The sequence below is a fragment of the Megascapheus bottae genome, chromosome 3 (assembly GCF_031878675.1).
Source record: "Megascapheus bottae isolate mThoBot1 chromosome 3, mThoBot2.hap1, whole genome shotgun sequence".
NCBI lineage: Eukaryota > Metazoa > Chordata > Mammalia > Rodentia > Geomyidae > Megascapheus > Megascapheus bottae.
Window position 1 is genome coordinate 58,186,488 of NC_143511.1, and position 23,107 is coordinate 58,209,594.

The 23,107-nt window shown below is 42.7% G+C and overlaps 1 protein-coding gene across 2 annotated transcripts in view; it reads right to left on the reverse strand.

Moving 5' to 3' along the window:
- Smu1 (SMU1 DNA replication regulator and spliceosomal factor) overlaps positions 1-20,932 on the reverse strand; it is a 30,147-nt gene extending 9,215 nt beyond the window's left edge. The window contains exons 1-7 of one of the 2 annotated variants that reach the window (XM_090330103.1): positions 20,831-20,932; positions 13,776-13,986; positions 12,560-12,712; positions 10,818-10,928; positions 7,144-7,272; positions 4,880-4,999; positions 163-279 (exon numbers count right to left, since the gene is read on the reverse strand). In XM_090330103.1, the coding sequence (XP_090186229.1) occupies positions 163-279; positions 4,880-4,999; positions 7,144-7,272; positions 10,818-10,928; positions 12,560-12,712; positions 13,776-13,986; positions 20,831-20,856 (867 nt within the window). In that variant the 5' untranslated portion in view covers positions 20,857-20,932. Of the gene's footprint in view, positions 1-162; positions 280-4,879; positions 5,000-7,143; positions 7,273-10,817; positions 10,929-12,559; positions 12,713-13,775; positions 13,987-20,073; positions 20,377-20,830 lie in introns of those variants that run through there. The other variant, XM_090330105.1, reaches the window with a different exon arrangement.
- Between the last annotated feature and the right edge of the window lie 2,175 nt (positions 20,933-23,107).

Genomic DNA, 23,107 nt, shown 5'->3' on the forward strand with positions numbered 1-23,107 from the left:
CTTGACTGGCAAATCCAAGCTCTAGTACTATAACTATAAAAAAAAAACCCCAAAACAAAAAACCAGTAATCAGAATAAAGTTGAAAGTTGAACATCATTAAATAATTATTACTATACTGAAGATCATACATATATATAAGAGCTCATGTCAATAATGCATACCTTGATTTTTCCATCTTGGGCCCCAGTTGCTAACATTTCTGTATCTCTGCTAAAACACATACACAGGACAGCATCATCCATCATCATGAAGTTATCCTGTGCCTGGTACTTCAGATCCTAAAAGAAACGATGGTTAGCAGTTACCAATATAACACAAAAACCAAGGCCCCAAGTGAGCACAGGACTGACTCTAAAGAAACTCATTAAAAGCAGGACAATGGAACATATCTACTACAACTCCAAAGTAAGGAGTTCATAATAAACTGGGAATAATTTTACATACTTAAAGCTAGTATTTCAATAACTATCAAGATAATCCAAGCATGTTCAAGAGGAACTAGTAAACTCAAGGGTCAGCTTCAGAAACACTTAAATCCTAAAAGAAAAAAAAGTTAACATAATACTCTAGATCTTTTCTAGATAAAATTTCTCTAGTTTCTATTTTACATATTTTATTTTTTGTGTGCTGATACCAAGGCTTGAACTCAGGGTGTCATGCTCTCATTCAGCTTTTGTTTTGTTCATATCTGTTATTCTACCACTTGAAATCACACTTTCACTTTTTGCTGGTTATTTGGAGATAAGAGTGTCTGATTCTCAGATCTCAGCCTCTTAAGTAGCTAGGATGGCGGGAAACAACACTGCCCAGCAAGTATTTTTTTTATTTTTTTGTGGGTCATGGGGCTTGAACTCTGGCCCAGGCACTGTCCCTAAGCTCTACAGCTCAAGGCTACCGCCCTACTCCTGGGCCTGGGCACTGACCTTGAGCACTACAGCTCAAGGCTTCCACCCTACCCCTGAGGCTCTACCCCTGAACCACAACCCCACATCCCCATTTTCTAGTGATTAACTGGAGACGAGTCTCTGGGTCTTTTGTGCCAGCTTTGACTGCTATCTTAGAACTCAGCCTCCTGAGCAGCGAGGATTAAAGGCATCACCCACCACACCACTTTTTTTTTTTTTCTTTTGCCAGTCTTGGGGCTTGAACTCAGCCTGAGCACTGTCCTTGGGTTTTTTTCAAGGTTAAAGCTCTATGACTTGAGCCACAGCACCACTTCTGGCTTTTTCTATGTATGTGGTACCAAGGAATCAAATGCAGATCTTTGTGCATGTCAGGTAAGCCCTCTACCACTAGGCTAAACTCAATTTTAAATTAAGCAAATAAAAGTAAAATAAATAAGTGGGTAGGCTCAGACAAAAACAATCTAAGTTGGAAGCCAGCACAGCAGAAAAATCCACTAGATTCCATCTCCGAACGAAAAGTAAGATTAGAATAAGCAATTATTAACTTTTAAGGTGTTAGCATCTGTTTCCAGGAACATGGCCGTCTGTTTACATGTCATAACTTCTGTTTAATTTTATGGTATTTCTAAATTGATTTGTTTAAATAAATTCAACAAATGTAAAAAGAAAAAATTAGAGTCATGGCTCAAGTGGTAGAACAAGCAAGCCAAGCAAGTGCAAGGTCCTGAGTTTAAACAGCACCACCAAAATAAAAAGATCAAGAAGGATTCTGGAGCACAATGGCCAAACAGAAGCTTCTCAATTTTTTTTTTCTTTTTGTCAGTTCTGGGGCTTGAACTCATGACCTGGGTGCTTTCCCTGGCTTCTTTTTGCTCAAGGCTAGTGCTCTACCAATTGAGTCAAAGCTCCACAGGCTTTCCTACCCAAACTGGCTTTGAATCATAATCCTCACATCTCAGCCCCAGGCTCCCACCATTTACTTTTTTATATTTTGTTTCTCCAGAATCATCATATCCCAATATCTATCTTTCTTCCAAATCATAGTCATTCCCCTCCCATACCCCTTCCCACTTATAACATTCTTCTGTCTTCAAGCAAAACCCTTCTCTTACTTACACTCCTGCCATCCCATACCCAATTCTATCTCATTACACTCTATACTCATAGCTGGTAACTAGATCACCCAAACATTATTAGGCTTGTTGTTGGCTTATGATTATCATTTCTTCTTCTTCCCTTTATCTTTTCTCCTTCGTCACTGGCACCTTCTGAGTTTTAAATTTTGTGTGTGTATACATACCTACTCAACTCTCCTCGCTTTACCTTTCCTACCCAATATAATATTACATTTTTCTCTACTTATCTCAACTCCACCTTCTCATTTAACCTTTTCAATAAAGATAAACTCTTACCCCTCCACCCTGTATAATCTTAATAGTTTTATTCCAATAATATCTTTATTCCAATAGTTTTATTCTATCTCCTATCCTTCCAAACTTAACTTCCCTGGTTAAGAGAGGTCTTCTTGGGGCCAGGAGTTTGGCCTAGTAGTAGAGTGCTTGCCTAGCATGCACAAAGATCCAGGTTCGATTCCTTAGTATCACATATATAGAAAAAGCCAGAAGTGGGGCTGTGGCTCAAGTGGTAGAGCATCACTAGCCTTGAGAAAGCCCAAGGACAGTGCTCAGGCCCTGAGTTCAGGCTCTAGGACTGGAAGTGGAGGTATAGATCAAACTGTAGAGCATCCATCTTGAGCACAAGTCAAACGAGGTCACAGGGCCCCCATACTGGGATAAATGAAAACTAAACATATAAAAGTACTAGGGCGAGTAGTAAAGTACTTGCCTTGCATGCATGAAGAACTGGGTTTGATTCCTCAGTACCACATATACAGAAAAAGCTGGAAGTGGCACTGTGGTTCAAGTGCTAGCCTTGAGCATAGAAAGGACAGATTCTGGGCTCTGAGTTCAAGTCTCAGGACAAGTAAAAAAAAAAGATAAAAGATAAAAGTACTAGAAGAAAGTATGAAAGAAAAGTTGAATAAATTTGATACAAAAAAATTAAGTCAGTAAAATAAAATAAGCAAAATCATAAGATAAATATGCAATGCATATTTTGATTTCCTCAAAACAGAATGCCTTCAAATCAGTTTTTAAAAAATTGAATAGGGGGGGCCGGGAGTTTGGCCTAGTGGCAGAGTACTTGCCTAGCATGCACGAAGACCCAGGTTCAATTCCTCGGCACCACATACATAGAAAAAAGCCGGAAGTGGTGCTGAGGCTCAAGTGGTAGAGCTCTAGCCTTGAGAAAGTCCAACAACAGTGCTCAGGCTCTGAGCTCAAGCCCAGGACTGGCAAAAAAAAAAAAAAAAAAAAAATGAATAGGGGGCCGGGAGTCTGGCCATGCACCAAGACCCAGGTTCCATTCCTCGGTACCACATACATAGAAAAAAGGCATAAATGGTGCTAAGGCTCAAGTGGCAGAGCTCTATCCTTGAGAAAAAGACCAAGGACAGTGCTCAGCCCTGAGTTCAACCCCTCAAGGCTGGCAAAAAAATAAATAATAATAATAATAAAAATTGAATAGGAAGCCGGGCACTGTGGCTCATGCCTCTAATCCTAGCTACTCTGGAGGCTGAGATCTTAGGATGAAGGTTCAAAGCCAGCCCTGGCACAAAAGGTCCTGAGACTCTAATCCCCAATTAACCTCTGAAAAATGAGAAGTGGGGCTTTGGCTCAGGGTTAGGTGGTAGCCTTGGGCTGAAGAGCTCAGGCCAAGTTCAAGCCCATGATCCACCAAAAACAAAACAAAACAAAAAAAAGAATGGGAAAATGACAAAGGATACTAACAGACTTCACAAAATAGAAAATACTGATGGCTTTTCACATAACTAACTTCATAAGAAATAGAATTTGTGGCCTGGGAGCAAGGTCTAGTGGTAGTGTTGGCTTAACATGCACAAAGACCTTGGTTCGATTCCTCAATACTACATACTGAAAAAGCCAGAATGGGTGCTGTGGCTCAGTGGTAGAGTGCTAGCCTTGAGAAAGCCCAAGGACAGTGCTCAAGCCCTGAGATCAAGCCCCAGGACTAGGGAGGAAAAAAATAAGAAATATAACTTAGGCTAAGATTAAAAACCATCTTAAAGTAACTGGATACATAGATTATGGCTCAACTCATACAAAAGATTGCTTTATTTCCAAAAAGAAACACTATAAAAATAAGTAGAATAGCAGGTATAATATACTGTCATCCATATAAAATCTCTGATCAGAATATATAATAAGTAATTGTTGACACATATCTAGGGAAGAGAACCGACTGCTAAAGGACATAAATGAGAGTCAAACTCTACTTGAATGTCATACCACTTTTTAAAAGTCAAATGTACATTTTACCCATTTAAAATATGAATTTTATAAGATATTCTATTTTTATAGCTAATAAAGATCTTCCCTTACTTAACAATAAATTCAGAATTTAAAATAGCTTAAGTTAATTTTCAAAAGAGTCTAGTGTCACCCTTTGTCCCACCATTTCTGTGGTTCTCCTTACCCTGCCCAAATTAGATAAATTTACATACAAGACATACAGAAATAAAAAAAGCAACAAAAAGGGAAAAACAGAAAGAAATGCGTGCATGTCGCACTCACGCACATGCACACACACACACACAAAGGTAAAATAAAGGGGGAGGGGGAGTTGGGATGAAAAAAACTGCAAGAAAATAAGGGAAGAGGTGATACTGTACAAATAGAAATGTACTCAATACCTGGCTGTAACTATTATCCCTCTTTACATTATCTTTACAATAAATAATCATTTTAAAATAAAATTGCTCTAGTTTTTAAATTATAAAATACATGCTCACTACATAAAGACTCTTAAATAATCTACCTGAGCATTATGACACAGATAATTCAAAGTCAGTAATTTCTCTATTAGAAAAGCTGTAACATTTAGAATACTTTACCTTCCTGATTTTTCCAGTAGTAAAGTTCCATACTTCAATAAATCCATCAACAGACCCAGTGACCAGATACTGACCATCTGGAGAAAATCTAGCACATTCCACATGTGATTTCTGACCAAACTGTTTTAAAAGAAAAGGTGAAATGTGAATTATTATTATTATTTTTTAATGTGTGTCATGGGCTTAAACCCAGGCCTGGGTGCTGTCCCTGAGCTCTTCAGCTCAAGGTTACCACCCTGTCCTGGAGCCAAGCCCCACTTCCCATTTTCTAGAGATTAACTGGAAATAAGACTCTCAGGACCTTTTGTGCCAGTGCTGACTTTGAACTTTGATCCTCAGATCTCAGCCTCCTGAGTAGCTAAGATTACAGGCGTGAAGCCATCGCACCCAGATGAAACATGAATTTTTATCTAATGGCCTTAAATCAATTCCTGTTTTAGCCTTTTAAGAATCCTTGCCTTGTACAAAAGTCACGGCTGGCCCACAGAATGAGGTATTTCTACACCTTGACATCAGGAGCTGGTCTATTTTTTTTCTGACAAATTTTATGTCTAGATGTTCAAAGTAAGATAGATTTTTGACAATAAGATTATTTCCAAACAAAGGGGGAAACTTAGCTCATGAGATCTGATAGTCAGCTACTATTAGTGTGATTTTTCACACTCAACATAGCCAATATGTAATGCAAATGTGTTTTCCCACACTACTTTGTAAATAAGCTGTCATTGTTTTCTGACCTTTATTTAATCATATGATTCTCAAATTCTAAGTTAAAGTTCATAGTTTACTCAAGAAAATGCATGCTAAGCATTTGATGGTGACAGTAACGTAAGAAAACTACACAACCTAAGACGAAAGGGGAAAACAAAGTTCTGATGTGTATTTCTTTTTCAATACCAAAAATAGAAAATGTTTATATCAAAAAAATATTAGTCTTAGCAATATAATAATGGATTTCTACTTTACTTGTGGGTGTGCTCCCACCAGGACAAAGGTATTGCCCAAAATAGCATTACATTCAAATTAGAACATATTATCGAGGAATGACAAATTCAAAAACGTTAAACCAAAGTCAAAGATCAGAAGAATACAGCATACTTTTTTTTTTTTTTTTGCCAGTCCTGGGCTTGAGCTCAGGGCCTGAGCACTATCCTTGGACTTTCTCAAGGCTAGAGCTCTACCACTTGAGACTCAGCACCACTTCTGGCTTTTTTTTCTATGTATATGGTACCAAGGAATCAAACCCGGGTCTTCATGCATGCTAGGAAAGCACTTTAACCACTAGGCTAAACTCCCAGCCCCTACAGCATACTTTTAAATCCATAAATTATAGTACAAATCCAGGAAGAAGCTCCAAAAATTTTGTGAATTGTAACAATTACTTGATCTGTACTTTGTCCCAGAAAAACCTCAGACTAAAATAAAAATACAAAGGGGGCTGGGGTTGTGGCTCAGTGGTGGAGTGCTAGCATGCCTAGCATGCACAGGCCCTGGGTTTGGTTCCTCAGTACCACATAAGCAGAAAAAGCTGGAAGTGATGATGTGGCTCAAGTGGTAGAGCTCTAGCTGCAAGCACAGAGAGGCTCAGTTATAGAGCCCTGAGTATAAATCAAAAAAATAAAAGAATCACCAAAATAAAAACACAAGGGTTCAATTGTATAGCACTAACCAAGTAGGTATAAGGCCTTAAACTTGATCCCCAACACCACAAAAAAATTTTTAAAAAAGTTTCAAGTTATCTGTAAAATTCACAGCCAGTCCCTAGGCTTAACCAGAGTTAACTATTCTTGGAGGACTATGATGGGGCTTGAACAAAGGGCCTGGGCACTGTCTGAGCTCTTTTGCTCAAAGATAATGCTCTACCACTTTGAGCCACAGCTCTACTTACAGCTTTTGAGTGGTTAATAGGAGGTAAGAGATCTAGCCTTAGAAAAGTCTAAGGACAGTGCTCAGGCCCTGAGTTCAAGCCCCACAACTGGCAAAAAAAAAAAAAGTCTCATAGGCAGTTCTCTGCCCATGTTGGCTTTGAACCATGATCTTTAGACCTCAGTGAGAGTAGCCGGGATTACAAGCGTTAAGCCACCAGCATCCAGCCCAAATATCACATTTAAGGTGTGCCACTACCAGGCCACAGCAGTACTCTCAATGGACATTAACAGCAACCTTGAGTGTTATCAGACTTAGAGAAGGAGCTCTTCACCCAAGCCTTGACAGGCTGTGTCTGAACCCATTTGAGTACACAAATGATTATCTGAGGATACTACCTTAATATGTCTGCTCAGCTGTGTAGGAAACTTTTCTTCTTCCACATCTTTGACAGCTGCTTTACCTCTGAACAAATCTATGGTCATACCAGGAGGAAGCAAGCCCTGGTGCTGTTGCCACTTCAATGCCTACAAAGAAAAAAAGATTAGCAATCTACTAAAGTACTTTTAAGACCTAGTCGTAATTACTCAGATAAAACCAAGCCTGAAAGAATGAGGCCCCCTCCCTCCCCCGACTCCTCTTTCCTTTCTCTCTACCTCCCTCGCTTCTTTAATTGTTCTCTCCCCTCCCCCTCCCCCCGCCCCCTACCAGTCTTGGGGCTTGAACTCAGGGCTATGCACTTTCTCTGAACTTCTTTTGCTCAAGGATAGCGTCTACCACCTAAGCCACAGCATCACTTCTGGATTTCTGTGTATGTGGTACTGAGGATTCGAATCTGGGGCTTCATGCATGCTACATAAGCACTCTACCACAAAGCCACACATTCCCTGCTTCTTCCTTTCCATCCTTCCCTTGCTTTCCTGGCCAGTCCTGGGGCTTGAACTCAGGGCCTAAGCACTGCCTTTGGGCTTTCTCAAGGCTAGAGATCTGGCACTTGAGCCACAGCACCATTTCCAGCTTTTTCCATGTATGTGGTAGTGAGGAACCGAACCCAGGTCTTCATGCATGCTAAGTAAGCAAGCACTCTACCACTAGACCAACCGCGCCCCCGCCCCCACCCAGCCCCTTTCTGTCCTTCTTTTTGGTAGTATGGAGTTTAAATTCATGACCTTGTAATTACAAGGCCACAGCCCCAGCTCATAACTTGCTTTTTAGTTGGCACATAAAAATATTGCATTTGTATACATAAAATTTTATATTGGTATAAAACACTCTGCATGAAGTTATCATGTGATATTTGGATACATGTATACACAGTGTACATATCTATTCAACATTCCTTCTCTCATATCTTTCTGGTAAAAACATTCAAAATCTTTTTGCTCCTGTAAAATATACAGTACATTCTGCCACCACTCTGTTATTCAGTAGATCTTAGAGCTTATTTTTCCTGTTTTTGTTTTTTTTTGTAAGTGGCTTTTATTTATTTATTTATTTTTCTTTTTTGGTTGTCCTGGGGCTTGAACTCTGGGCTTGGGTGCTGTCCCTGAGCTCTTCAGCTCAAGGCTAGTCCTCTACCACTTCAGCCACAGCACCACTTCTGGCTTTCTGGTCGTTGGTGGTAAGAGTCTCATGGACTTTCATGTCAGGCTGGCTTTGAACCACAATCCTCAGATCTCAGCCTCCTAAAGTAGTGTGAGCCACTGGCACCTGGATGCCTTTGGTTTTAATCGAAGTAACAGATGTATATATTCTAACCAATACTTCAGGGCTTATGCCGGCTTATAAATGGGCTTATATTGCCCATGTACTTTTTGTTACTCTTATTTCTACAACCACTCTTACCTTTCCTGGCATTGGCCTCTAAAGCTGAATATTATTTATATTGTTATTGCTTTTTTTTCCTTTTCCTTTTTTTTTTTTTGTGGGTTTTTTTTTGGCCAGTCCTAGGCCTTAAACTCAGGGCCTGAGCACTATACTTGGGCTTTCTCAAGGCTAGAGTACTACCACTTGAGCCACAGCACCACTTCTAGCTTTTTTTCTATATATATGGTATCAAGGAATTGAACCTGTGTCTTTGTGCACACTAGGCAAGCACTCTACCACTAGGCCAAACTCCTGGCTCTACTGTTTTGTTTTGTTTTTTTTTCCTGCAAACATCAGTTGCTAACTTTTTTTTTTGCCAGTCCTGAGGCTTGAACTCAGGGCCTAAGCATTGTACTTGGGCCTTCTCAAGACTAGATAGAGCTCTACCACTTGAGCCATAGCACCACTTCTGGCCTTTTCTGTGTATGTGGTCCTGAGGAATCAAACCCAGGGCTCCGTGCTTGCTAGGCAAACACTCTACCATTAGGCGATGCTCCTGATGCCGGTTGCTAACATTCCTCATTGGGTGATGATTCATCTCATACCCGTATTCAATAATACCACCTTCTCCCAGATTTTTAGTGTAATTATATCACAAACTTTAGTTAAACCAGTATTCACTGTTTACTATCTTAACATGACTATTGTAGTTAAAACAATTATAGTTCTAGGGTGAGGAGTTTGGCTTAGTGGTAGAGTGCTTACCTAGCATGCACAAAGACCTGGGTTGATTCCTTGGTTTCCACATACATAAAAAAAGCTGGAAGTAGTGCTGTGGCTCAGGTGATAGAGCTCTAGCCTTGAGAAAGCCCAAGGGCAGTGCTCAGGCCTAGAGGTCAAGCCAGGACTGGCAAAAAAAAGTAATAATTATAGTTCTAGTATAATTTTGCTAATGAATTGCAATATTGTTTCCTTTTTTACTTCGTTTGTATTGGGACTTGAACTCTGGGCCTGGGCATTGTCCCTAAGCTCTTCAGCTCAAGGCTACCGCACTGACCCTTGAGCCACAACACACTTCCAGTTCTCTGGTGATCAATTGGAGATAAGAATCTCTGGACTTTTTAGTGCCTGGGCTAGCTTTGAACCACAATCCTCAGATCTCAGTCCCCTGAGTACCTAGGAATATAGGCATGAGCCACTACGCCTGGCTATTTTTTTCTTGTTTTTCTACTAATATCTAATAAAGCATCAGGAATTAGAATTATAAAAGGTCCTGTTTTCCTTTTTGGTCAGTTGTAGGGCTTGAACTCTGGGCTTAAGACACTGTCCCTGAGCTCTTCAGCTCAAGGCTAGTGCTCTACCACTTGAGCCACAGCACCACTTCTTCCTAACTGCAGATTTAACACAAAGAATCTATTTACATTCCTGTTAAATCATTGTGCTCTTTGCTACTTATAAAACATCTATTACTACAGGTAGCTTTATGCCAATGCCAATGCTAAAAATACTACCAAAATGAAAATCAGCAGCAGCTTTTACTATTTACAAACTACTAGGTAATATATGAAGATATAAAGTACTTTATGAATATTATCCATTTAATCTTTACTGCAACACCAGGAGTAAATGTAATCAAAAAGTTAAATCAAAGTCAAGTCACTTGCCAAGACTCTTTTACATGCTGGTAAGGAGTCTAGATTCTACCTACCGTGAATTTCTGCCAGTATCCCTGAAACAGTTCCATTTTTACCTGGTATCTTAACATTGTGATTAGTAGTCCTCTCATAGTATCCCACACAAGATAAATTCTATCACTACCCTAATTCTAACTGATGCTAGAGCTTATGTTCTTAGCCACTGACCTACAGTACCTTTCCCTAGAAAGAAGAAAAGTAGCATGGCAAACTGCTGCTATAAGCAATTTCACAGAGAGGCTCCAATTCAGAGGATATCTGATTTCTTTATCTCAGACATATAGCTTATATACAGGAAACAGTACCACAAGTTCAGAGTTATTTCAGTTTCTCTCTCCCTCCCCCATCTACCTACCTACCTATCTTCCTACCTACCTTTCTTTTTTGCTAGTCCTGGGGCTTGAATACAGGGGACCTGGGCACTGTCCTTGACCTTTTTGCTCAAGGCATTCTACCACTTGAGCCACAGCACCACTTACAGCTTTTTCTGAGTATGTGATAACCGAGGAATCGTGCATGCTAGGCAAGCACTTAGGCCCTGGTAATTTCAGTTTCTATAGCCATTTAATTACCTGTCCCAGCAATGCCATGAGACGGGACGGAGGTACCACACTAACTTCCCCAGCTAAGGCTTGGGCAATAGCTGCTCTTCTTTTCTCTTTGCTACTTCCATCTGGATATGCCTGAAAGAGAGAACGTAGCGTCATTCCCCCAAAATAAGATAGGATTAAACAATTAAAGAAAAAAAGATGAAACTACCCAGCTAAATGGCATTAATTAAATCAATTTAGTTTTCAAAAATAGTTAACTGAATCTACCAATTTCATTTTAAAAGCATGAGCTGAGCCAGGCACAGTGGCTCACACCTGTAATCCTAGCTACTCAGGAGGTTGAGATCTAATGACTGAGGTTCAAAGCCAGCCTGGCATGAAAGCCCAAGAGACTCTTATCTCCAATTAAGCACTAGAAAATGGGAAGTGGAGCTGCCTTGAGCTGGAGAGCTCAGGGACAATACCCAGGCCCAGGGGTAAGGAACAGCCTTGAGATGAAGAGCTCAGAAACAGCTCAGACCCAGAGTTCAAGACCCACAGTGAGGTGGGGGGGGGGGGGAGGGAGAGATCTGAAAGAGAACAAATGCCAGTCATTCCACTTTGTTATTTTTTTTGGTTCTAACTTTTCATTTCTCCATTAACTAACACATAATCTTCAGAAATGGGAGGATAGCTGGGAAAAACTCTCAAATACTCAGAAAAGATTATTTCCTTCAACAGAAAAGTATTCGCAAAAAATAAGCAACAAAGTCTAATAAACGATTTTTAAAATTTTATTTATTTTTTATTTTTTGGCCAGTACTGGGCCTTGAACTCAGGACCTGGGTGCTGTCCCAGCCATAATGAAACCATTTTTCAAAAAGACTAATCCAGGGCTGGGAGTTTGGCCTAGTGGTGGAGGGCTTGCCTAGCATGCACAAAAACCTGAATTCGAGTCCTCGGTACCACATACATAGAAAAAGCAGTAAATGGTGCTGTGGCTCAAGTGGTAGAGCTTTAGCCTTGAGAAAACCCAACAACAGCGTTCAGGCTCTGAGTTCAAGCCTCAGGACTGGCAAAAAAAAAAAAAAAAAGACTATAGTGCTCACATCTGTAATCCTAGCTATTCAAGAGGTTGAGATCTGAGGATTACAGTTCCAATCCAGTCTAGACAGCAAAGTCCATGAGAATCTTCCATTTAACCACGAAAAAGCTGGAAGTAGAGGTGGCCTCAAATACTAGAGCACTAGCCTGGAGCATAAAAGCTCTGAATCCTGATAGCATACAGGTCATGAGTTCAAGCTCCAGGACTAGAACACCTCCCACCCCCCCAAAAAAAGAAAAGACCAGTATTCAAATGGCTCACAATTGTAAACCCTAGCTACTCAGGAAGTAGAGATCTAGAGGAACATGGCTCAAGGCCATTTGGGCAAAAAGTTTACAAGATCCCATCTCAATCAGTAGCTGGGTATAATGGCACAGAACTGTTATACCTGTTTCACAATAGCCTAACACAGAGACAATCACCAGCCCAAGCAAAAAACATTCAGAACACTCCCTCAACAGAAGCTATGACTGAAGGACCAAGGTCCAGACTGACCCAGGCCTATGAGAGCCTATCTCAAAAATAACTAGAGCAAAAAGGGCTGGAAACATGGTTCAAGTGATAAGACAACCTGCTTTATAAGCAGGTCCTAAGTTCAAATCTCAGTACCACCCCAAAAAGAGCACACTGTCATACATTTTCATAGCTAATAAAAGTTTTTCCAAGATTATAGTCATACCTCACGAGGATCAAAATAAGATCTGGCCAAGAGGTTCTCCAGATGAATATACCGCTCTGGCTGTGTTTGCTTTAACATAATCATGGGGTCTGTCTGTCTCAAAAGTGACCTGGCGGCACCCAATTCACGAAGTTCTATCAATTCCAGAACAACCTGGACAATGGAAAGAAGATATATAATTCAACATAACCCTTTGTCACTTTCTTTTCACTAGCAAAATCAGGTGAACAATATGCAACTCTAGTTACTCAATCTCTTCCTTCGTTCCTTCCCTTCCACCTTCTCCTCCCAAATTCTGGATTTTTACCTTGAATCATACCTAAATTTGTGCTAAAGAGGTGGCTTAGAATAGAACTTGATTACCAGAAAGACCCAACTATGTAAATTAGGTTAAAACTTGCAGTCAGTCCAACCTCTGGGAGTATTTGGGGGAAGATGAAGATTGGAACTGGAGACTGCATTATCAATCATGCCTACATAATAAAAGCCTCATGCCCAATAAAAAAGCCTCAATGGAACTTCCTGGTTGGTGAACACATTGACATGGCTGGTGGTAGCACAGCCTAATTATATAAACAGCACATAAGAGCTATATTCAGAACCATCTCAGAACTTCCCCTAAATATTTGTTTAGTCTTGATCTGCATCCTTGATAATAAAATCAATGTTAAGTATTAAACTTAGTTCTGAGTTCTATGAGTCATTACAAAGAATTATTAGACTTGAATAGCTGGGATCACACAAATTTGTAGTTAGCCAAAAGTGTAAGAAGTCTGGTGACCTAAAAAATACAGCTGTTATCTACAGTAAGAGCAATATTGTAGCAGACTGAGCATTTAATCTATATGGTCTTTGTTAATTCTGCATAGTGCTAAAACTAGATCACAGTATCTAGTTTGGTATCACTAAATTCATTTAATGATCACTTGAGACATAGTTTCAGTTTTCCTGTGACTTCTAAAACTACTTCCTGTTTTCTAGAGGTTAATTGGAGATAAGAGTCTTTTGTGTGCCCGGGTTGGCTTAGAACCTTGATCCTCAGATCTCAGCCTCCTCAGTAGCTAAGGATTACAGGTGTAAGCCACCGCACCAGGCGACAAAGTAAGTTTTAGAGGCAGTTATACCCCAAGTGTGCTTGAAGAAATGCTGATTCTTTCCAGTAAGGGGACTGTGCCATAGCCAACCAGTCTACAGGCATCAACATCACCCCTCTTACCTGTTCATAGAGGTCAATCAGGGTTTTGTCTGGCAATTTCAGAGACTGTATAGCTTGTAAAACAGTATCCCAATGGCCACTATTAATGTCAGCCACAAAACTCTCAATGCTGTCCACCGTATTCAGAGAGACGGTAGTCTCCTCTTGTAAGGTAGCCAAGGCCCGATGTAAACTGTTTTCCTTCAAGTATTGCATGATAAGACGGATCACACTGAAAATAACAAAGAGTCGTTTAGCTTTCTCCAGAAAGTTTTACTTCTCTATTTCTGGCCTCATTCACCACAGGGCAAAAAGTAAGCCCACTCCAACTTGATTCTCCCCACTCCTCTTCCTTCTACTGTATACCTTCTATTTTATTATGAGAGTAAACTCCCCCTGCCAAATCACAGATTCTAAGTTTCATCCTGGAGATAGGAGAATTGGGGTTCAGAGAAATCAGCTGCCCAGTGTCTCAGAGTCAGAAAGCAAGTTGCTACCAATGTGACTCTTTTGTTCTTAGGCCAGAAAGGATTTTTTTTTTCTGTTTCTTTGTTTTTGTTTTTATTCTGGGGGGTGGGGTGGGGTTGATTCTGGGGCTTGAACTCAGGACTTGGGCACTATCCCTGAGCGTTTTTGCTCAAGGTTAGATCTCTACCACTTGAGATATATCGCCACTTCCTAGATTTTTGGAGCCAGTCTTAAGGACTTTCCTGCCTGAGCCAGCTTCACAACAACCTCAAATCTCAGCCTACTGTGTAGCTAGGATTTTAGGCATGAGCCCCCTGGCATCCAGCCCAATTTCTTATTCTTATCAAAAGGCTGTCACTGAGCTGGCACCCGTAGCTGGCGCCTGAAATCCTAACTAAGACCTGAAGATCGAGGTTCAAAGCCAGCCCAGGATGAAAGTTCATGAGACTCCAACAAACCACCAGAAGATCAGAAGTGGTGATATGGCTCAACATGGTAGAACTCTAGCCTTGAGCTGAAGAACTCAGGAATAGCACCCAGGCCCAGACTTCAAGCCTCACATCTGACAAAACCGCAACAAAACAAAACAGTCATTTAAAACACTGTTGGGGGCCCGGGAGTTTGGCCTAGCGGTTAAAGTGCTTGACTAGCATGCACAAAGACCCGGGTTCGATTCCTCGGTATCCCACATACACAACCAAGCCGGAAGTGGCAGAGACGAGACACAACCAAACCGGAAAAGTGGCAGAGACAAGACGGCGACGGCGACAGAGAGCGAAAGAAGCGAGCTGAGCTGAAGTGAACAGAGCCCAACCGAGTGGTGGTGGCCGGAGCGAGCGGGGCCGGAGCGAGCAGGGCCGGAGCGAGCAGGACCGGAGCATGCGGGAGCCAGCCGAGCCAGAGCCAGCGAGGCCGGAGCGAGCGGGGCCAGAGCGAGCAGAGCCAGGAGCAAGCGAGAGCTGGCCGGGTCGGAGCGAGCGGGGCCAGAGCAAGCCAGGGCCGGAGCGAGCGGGGCCAGGAGCGTGCGGGAGCGACCCGGGCCGGAGCGAGCGGGGCCAGAGCAAGCCAGGAGCAGGGCCGGGCCGGAGCGAGCGGGGCCAGAGCGAGCAGAGCCAGGAGCAAGCGAGAGCTGGCCGGGCCGGAGCGAGCGGGGCCAGGGCCGGAGCGAGCGGGGCCAGGAGCGTGCGGGAGCGACCCGGGCCGGAGCAAGCGGGGCCAGAGCAAGCCAGGAGCAGGGCCGGGCCGGAGCGAGCGGGGCCAGAGCGAGAAGGGGCCAGAGCGAGAAGGGGCCAGAGCGAGCAGAGCCAGGAGCAAGCGAGAGCAGGCCGGGCCGGATCGAGCGGGGCCAGGGCCGGAGCGAGCGGGGCCAAGAGCAAGCTGGAGCAAGCCGGGCGGAAGCAAGCTGGGCCAGAGCGAGCAGGGCCGGAGTGAGCGGGGCCGGAGCTAGAAAGGGGGCCGAGCTAGAAAGGGGGCCTAGCCGGGCCGGAGCGAGCGGGGCCAGAAAGAGAAAGGGGCCAAAAAAAAAAAAAAAAGAAAGAAAGAAAAAAAAATAAAATAAAATAAAACACTGTTGGATGACTTGATCTATTTTTCAGTCCTGGGACTTGAACTCAGGGTCTGAGCACTGTCCTTGGGATTTCTCAAGGCTAGAGCTCTACCACTCAAGCCACATCACCATTTCTGGCTTTTTCTGGTACCAAGGAATCAAACCCTGGTCTTTGTGCATGCTTGACAAGCACTCTGCCACTAGGCCAAACTCCCAGCCCAACTTGAACTATTTTTAAATTGACAACCAAAAACTATAAATTGAAGATTTTTTTTCTTTTTTTGGGGGGGTGGTGTTGGCAGGACTTGAACTCTGGGCCTGGGCACCTTTCCTGAGCTCTTCAGCCCAAGGCTACTGCCCTACCCCTTGAGCCACAGGGCCACTTCCTGTTTTCTGGTGATTAATTGGAGTTAAGAGTCTCTCGGACTTTTCAGTGCCCTAGATCACTTTGAGCTGCTATCCTCAGATCTCAGCCTCCTGACTAGCCAGGATTATAGCTGGGAACCACCACGCCGGCGAGGTTTTTCTTAATGAGGATTTGAAAACAAGTAGAACTGTACAGTTATGCCTTCTCATCTGCAAAAATAATGCCCTCTATTTTTTTAAGCTAAGTTTTATGCCTCCAAATTTTTTTTTTTTTTTTTTTTTTTTGCCAGTCCTGGGCTTGAGCTCAGGGCCTGAGCACTGTCCTTGGACTTTCTCAAGGCTAGAGCTCTACCACTTGAGCCTCAGCACCACTTCGGGCTTTTTTCTATGTATGTGGTACCGAGGAATCGAACCCAGGTCTTCATGCATGCTAGGCAAACACTTTAACCACTAGGCCAAACTCCCGGCCCCATATGCCTCCAAATTTTATACTTCCTCATTTGGGGGGGAAAAATCCCTCACTTTTACTATCAAATATCAAGGACAAGAGAAATAAAAACATTGTAGATCAGAAGTGGTGTTGTGGCTCAAGTGGTAGCCTTGAGCTGAAAAGCTCAGGGACAGCATCCAAGCCTAGAGTTCAAGCCCCATGACACAGACATACCCACATCCACACACCCCACTGTAATCAAGTCCAAAGAAAAAGAGAAATTAGAATGCTTCCACATATTGGAAAATAGGCAACCAGTGTCAACATGCAGTAAAAACTTACTTATATTTTTAAATATAGAACTACTTGTAGTTAAAACTCCTTGACCCTGAACTTATCAATGAGGAGTCTAGTAAAGAACTCATTTATTAAGACAGACTGCATAAATGCACTTGGTGTTTCTTTCACTCTTTAAAGTACACATGTGGCTCACATTGTATTTTTCTGACAACACTACTATCCAGGGCCAGAATGTTCTGATTATGTAAGGGGCTTCAGATTCAAATTTAAGAAACTCCTTTCTCCAAAAACAATATATATATATATATATATATATATATAACAATAACCAGTATTCCATATTTACTATATAACAAGCATTCTTCTGAACATTTTAGATACATTGATCCATTTATTCCTCAAAACAAAATTAATATGTATTACTATTCCAATTTACAAATAAGTAGTTGGCCAAATAGCACAGACAATAAATGGAAAAATGAGAACTCAAACTGGCAATATGGATCTTAAAAACTACACTGGGAAGTGAGTCCTGCTACTTGTGGTTGTCCTTTTTCCCTACCCACTTCCTCACAGGCCTTTCGCAAGATAACCAGATTTAGCCCTCCAATATTCTGGAATGGTATCATCTTCCTTAGCACAATGCTACTGATTCCATTGACTTTCACTCTGCATACCCCAAATAAAATACCAGCCCAAAACACCCTTCTGCCATTGCCCAAATTAAATTCACTACTTTAACATGGTGTCATAAAGAGCTAAAAGCTCTTTACATTGTGAGATAGGCTGCAATTTGAATCAGGGTTCTATCACTTATTAAATGTAATCCTGGGCATGTCAATTCTCTATTTCATCATCTGTTAAGAAAAATGTCAATCAAACCCACAGATCAAGATTCTTTTTACCAGCTCAGTTCCTATGTCTGTCTTTCTGCCTACTTCAGGAGGCAGCCTTGTGATACTGTAGAGATATCTACTGTGGAGATGCCCCAGACTCACTCTACCTACATGATGTTGCTTAGAAGGATCGTATAAGTATGTGTTAAATTTTGTTCTGCACATGAATGCTGCTGGGGAGGAAAGATGTTGTTTTTGATTTTTATAAGAGTAACCTCTGCTGTGTGACTGCTCTGCCTCAAGTATTTTATTTATTTTTGTCAGTCATGGGACTGGCCCTGTCCCTGAGCTCTTCAGCTCAAGACTAACACCCTATCCCTGGATCTGGGCATTGTCCTTCAGCTCTTCAGTTCAAGGATACCACCCTACCCCTTGAGCTACAGTCCCACTCTTCCCGTTTTCCCCACAGTCTTTAGTGCCTAGGCTGGCTTTGAACCTCAGTGTTCAAATCTCAACCCCCTGATTGGTTAGGATTACAAGAGTGAGCCACTGCACCCAGCTCAAGTATTTTATTACTCTATAAAAAGTGTATGGAATGTTATCCTCATACAACCTGGAAGTGGAGCTGTGGCTCAAGTGGTACAGTGCCAGCCTTGAGTGAAAAAGCCACACAAGAGCACAACCTGAGTTCAAACCCCAGTACAAGCACAAAAGTAAAGAAAAAACAGCTGATCACTGGTGGCTCATGCCTGTGATCCTGGCTACTTATGGAGACTAATACTGATAGGATTACAGGTCCAGGCTACCCTGAACAGAAAATTCATCAAGACTCTATGTCAGCAACTACAAGAACCTAAAGACATGGACCAACGCAGGAAGCAAGACCCTACCTTAAAAATAACTGACTAAAAACAAGACTAGAGGCCTGGCTCAGCAGTAGAGTACCTACTTAGGAAGCACAAGCCCTGAGTTCAAACTCCAGTACTATCAAGTAAATATGTATTATTTGCCCCTGTCTAGCCTCCATCTCTAATCACTTTTATGTCATCCATAGCACAGATCACAATATTGTATAAAAGCAAATCATACTTGCCAGTCCTGGGGCTTAAACTCTGCCTCAGCACTGTCCCTGAGCTTCTTTTGCTAGCATTCTACCATTCTTAAAAAACAGCACCAATTCTGGCTTTTTTCTCAGCCATATTCCCAGCCCCGTACAATGTTATATCATGCGTATATTCTTCATCTCTCACATACAGAACATTGTATTTTATAGGTTACCAGTTATCCTCTAGGGTAGTTGCTATAGCATGTAAATCCAAATTTACTTCCCATGGAAGTGGCTTGTATGATCTTATTCTTTTTCTTTCCCCCACATTTTAGTACTAAGGAATGAATCCAATATCTCAATGTTATGTGTACCTTCTCCCACTGAGTTATTCCTCCTGTTTGGTTTTTATATTTTGATAACAGCTTACCATATTCAAGAAGGACATTTAAAATATATAATTGAGTTTTCTCAGCATAAGAAGGTACAAAAAACTGCAAGGTATATACATCTTAAACACTTCATGCAATCCATTTCACTTCTTAGTTGAAGTGGAAGTGTGGCTCCAGTGGCAGAGTGCCAGCCTTGACCCTTGACCAAGAGGTTGAGGCCCTGATTTCCAGCCCCAGTACTGGCATACTAAAATTTCAAAAAAAAAGAAACAAAAACAACAGCAATAAAATGTATCATCTCATCTGACACATTTTGTCAAGTAATGAGCAATCTAGTTCTTCAGGGACCTAGATTTGTACATATATTCATTTACTAAAAATTCACTCTCTTGGGAAAAAGAAAAATTTTCTATTCTGGAGGGTTGAAAAAGCAGTTGATTATACAATTTATAGAATGCTTCATATAGGAAGTAGTCAATAAGGGCCAGGAATGTGGATAGTGGTAGTGCTTGCCTAGCATGCATGAAACCCCAGGTTTGATTCTTCGGTACCACAGACACAGGAAGAAGCCAGAAGTGGCTTCTTCATTTCTTTTGAATGAAATGGTAGAGCACTAGCTTTGAGAAAGCCTAAGGACAGTGCCCAGGCCTTGAATTCAAGCCCCAGGACTGATTCCCCCCACCAAAAAAAAGTAGTCAATAAATAAGATCTATTATTGCCAATAAGAACGTGTCACCGCAGCCATTGCTGTCACAGTACGGTGCTCAAGTCTGGTTAAATCTATACGAGGACTTCACACCATGCAGTCCTTTCCAGCTCCTTCCCCTTAGTTATATTAATCTGTGGCAGCCCTTATCATCTTGCTAATTTATTGTTTTCTACAATATCTACCAGCATCTGTTAGCTTTATTTTGCTTTTTTCCTGTGTATATTTACCTTCTTCCCCGACCAAAACAAACAACTGCGGCGTTGCCTCTTCTATTTCCAGCATCTTACACAGCAACTGAATTGGCTTTCCGTGTGAAAGAATAAAACCCCCTTTCTGCTTATAGCAGATTTTCAGGACAAATCCTCTACCGCCCTTAAGACTTAGAAACGCGAAAGTTCTGTCTGTAAACGGAACCGTTAAGAGTAGTCGGTGCGGCTAGAGGAGGATGGAGTCTGGAGAGGTCCATTGATTTTCTACAGCACCACCCCCAACCTCATCCTTCGGGCCCAGTCTCCCGATTCCGTCCGTCCGTCCGTCCGTCTCTTCTTGGCGCTTGCGGACGCTCCCAGGCTCCAAGTTCCAAACAGACTGCAAGTCCCGCGCTAGATTCCTAACTGAGCCTGTGGCGTGTACGGAAGGAACCGGAACAATGAGGGAGCCCAAGTCCGTACGCGGAGGAGGGGGAACCCCGCCAAGGCCGAGGGGCGAGTGCGAGCCAGAGGAGCGCGAAGGGCAGGCAGGGCGCCCTCCCCGGCCTGGGCCGCCGCGCCGCCTCCGCGGGCCCCGGGCCGCGAGTCCGAGGGCGGATCCCCGCGGGGCCCCCTCCAGGGTCCTCGGATAATACAAGAGCATCTCCGAGGACCAGGAAGTGGCCTTCCAACCCCTCCCCATGCTCGCCGACGCACTCCCCGAAGGACCCTCCACACCACACGCTGACTTCCGGGCCCGCCGCCATGCAGGGAACACGGCCAGCGCAGAACTCACTCGGAAGACTCGATCTCGATCGACATCGCGGCAGCGCTCCGGAGCAGGCCCCACTCTCCACTCAGGTACGGCCGCGCAACTCACCAACGACACCTCCGGCGGTCGTCTTACGTCACTTCCGCTCGGCGCCAGCCTCTGGCCCAGGAGGAGGAGATATCCGGACGGGTGGGCGTGGCGAACGGGGGGCGTGGCGAACGGGGGCGGGGCCTCGATGAGGCTGGTTTGGAAATAAGGCCTCTGCTTGACATTGGATGCCATGAGATGAATTCAATTTAGAGATAGGGAATTCGTAGGGGCCTAATGATAGAGGATGGGGAGATAAGACTGAATGTATAATACTTTGTCCGGAGATGAATACATTTGAAACAAGTGGAATGCTAGGCAATTTCTAAGAAGAGTTCTTTTTAAATTTTTTTAAACAATGTTATTAGAAAGGTGATGAACAGAGGAGTTAAGGTTACTTAAGTAAGGTAAAGAGTACATTCTTTGTTGACAGCTTCACCCCTTCTCTATCTCTTTCCCAGGAGCTGAATTTTAAAAACAATTTCTTTTTCAAACTAAAACAGCTGAAATATCATGCGCCAATGACTCCCACCTGTAATCCTAGCTAGTCAGGTGGCTGAGATCTGAGGATCTCGGTTCCAAACCAGCGCAGGCAGGAAAGTCAATGAGACTCTTAATCTCCAGTAAACTACTCAGAAAAGCTAGAAGTGGTTCTGTGGCTCAAGTGGTAGAGTGCTAGACTTGAGTACAAAGAAGCTCAAGGACAGTGCCCAGGGTCTGAATTCAAGCCCCCGCACCAGCAAAATAAATAAATGAAATAACTGAGTCAACTATGAAATGTTTGTGACCCAACTAGAATTTGTGTACTCACATCTTGGAAAGAGGTAAATTATTTATAGCATTTTCAAATAAAATGTATTGCATTGGAGAAAGTTTCACTGGAGTGGTATAGTTACTGAAAAAAAAACAAGTCAAATGCAAATGTATGAAAGGAGTGTGTTGAGATTCCTTTTAATAGCCTTTAAACCTTACATTACTAAATTAGTAGTGACAAAATGTAGACCATTTAAAATGCTTTATTGAAGTCTCAGCTGACCTGGCTGCTTATAAGGAAATAATGTAGACTGATCTCTAGCAGCTCCTGAAATCTGAACTCTCCACTATCAGGTTTTGCCAGTTTCCTTAGAAGGGTGCTGAGTAATTAAGGATAGGAAAATCTTGGGGGAAAGTGATACTTGTCAGTCTTGTAACATGAGGAAGAAGTCACACTGAATCAGTCTGTACAAGAAAAAAAAGGGGGGGGGGGCGGGAGTTTGGCCTAGTAGTAGAGTGGTTGCCTAGCATGCAGGAAGACCAGGGTTTGATTCCTCAGTACCACATACATAGAAAAAAGTTGGAAGTGGTGCTAAGGCTCAACTGGTAGAGCTCTAGCCTTGAGAAAGTCCAAGGACAGTGCTCAGGCCCTGAGCTCAAGTCCCAGGACTGGCAAAAAAAAAAAAAAAAAAAGAAAGAAAAAAAGAAAAAGAAAAAGAAAAAAAAAGTCCAGAATAGGGAGGATCCTTCTTCCTCCCAAGGAAGCCCCAATCTGCCTATTTTATGTTTTCATTTGTCCCTGGGATAACAGGACACCACACCACTCCATCCAGCTTCCCTCTATGGAAACAAACTCTCCTGCTTTATGCTGAGGCCAGCCTGAAACTGTGATCCATCCAGCCTCAGCCTCCCACATAGCTTGAGATGACAGCTACATCACTGAGCCCAGATATGGGTTGAAAAGAGGTCTGAGAAACATTCTGTCCAGACTAAACTGGAACCACAGTCCTCCAGTCTTAGCCTCTAAAGTAGACAGGATTATAGGTGTGAGTCATGGCACTAACATCATCTGACCACTGGATGGAGACACTTCTCATCACAGTAATGAAGGGAAGCACAGATAGGAGGATCACGGTACAAGACAGCCCAGGTGTCAAAAAAATAACCAACACCAGGGCCAGGAGTTTGGCCTAGTGGTAGAGTGCCTGACTAGCAAGCATGAAGACCAGGTTTCGATTCCTTGGTACCACATGCATAGAAAAAGCCAGAAATGGTGCTGTGGTTCACATGGTAGAGCTCTAGCCTTGAGAAAGCCCAAGGACAGGCACACACACACACAAAAAAACCAACACCAAGCATGCTTCTGGAGTGACTCAAATGGCACAGTACCTGTCTAGTAAGTACAAGAGTACAAGGACCTGAATTCAAACTCTACTATTGCAGGAAGGAGGGAACGGAGGG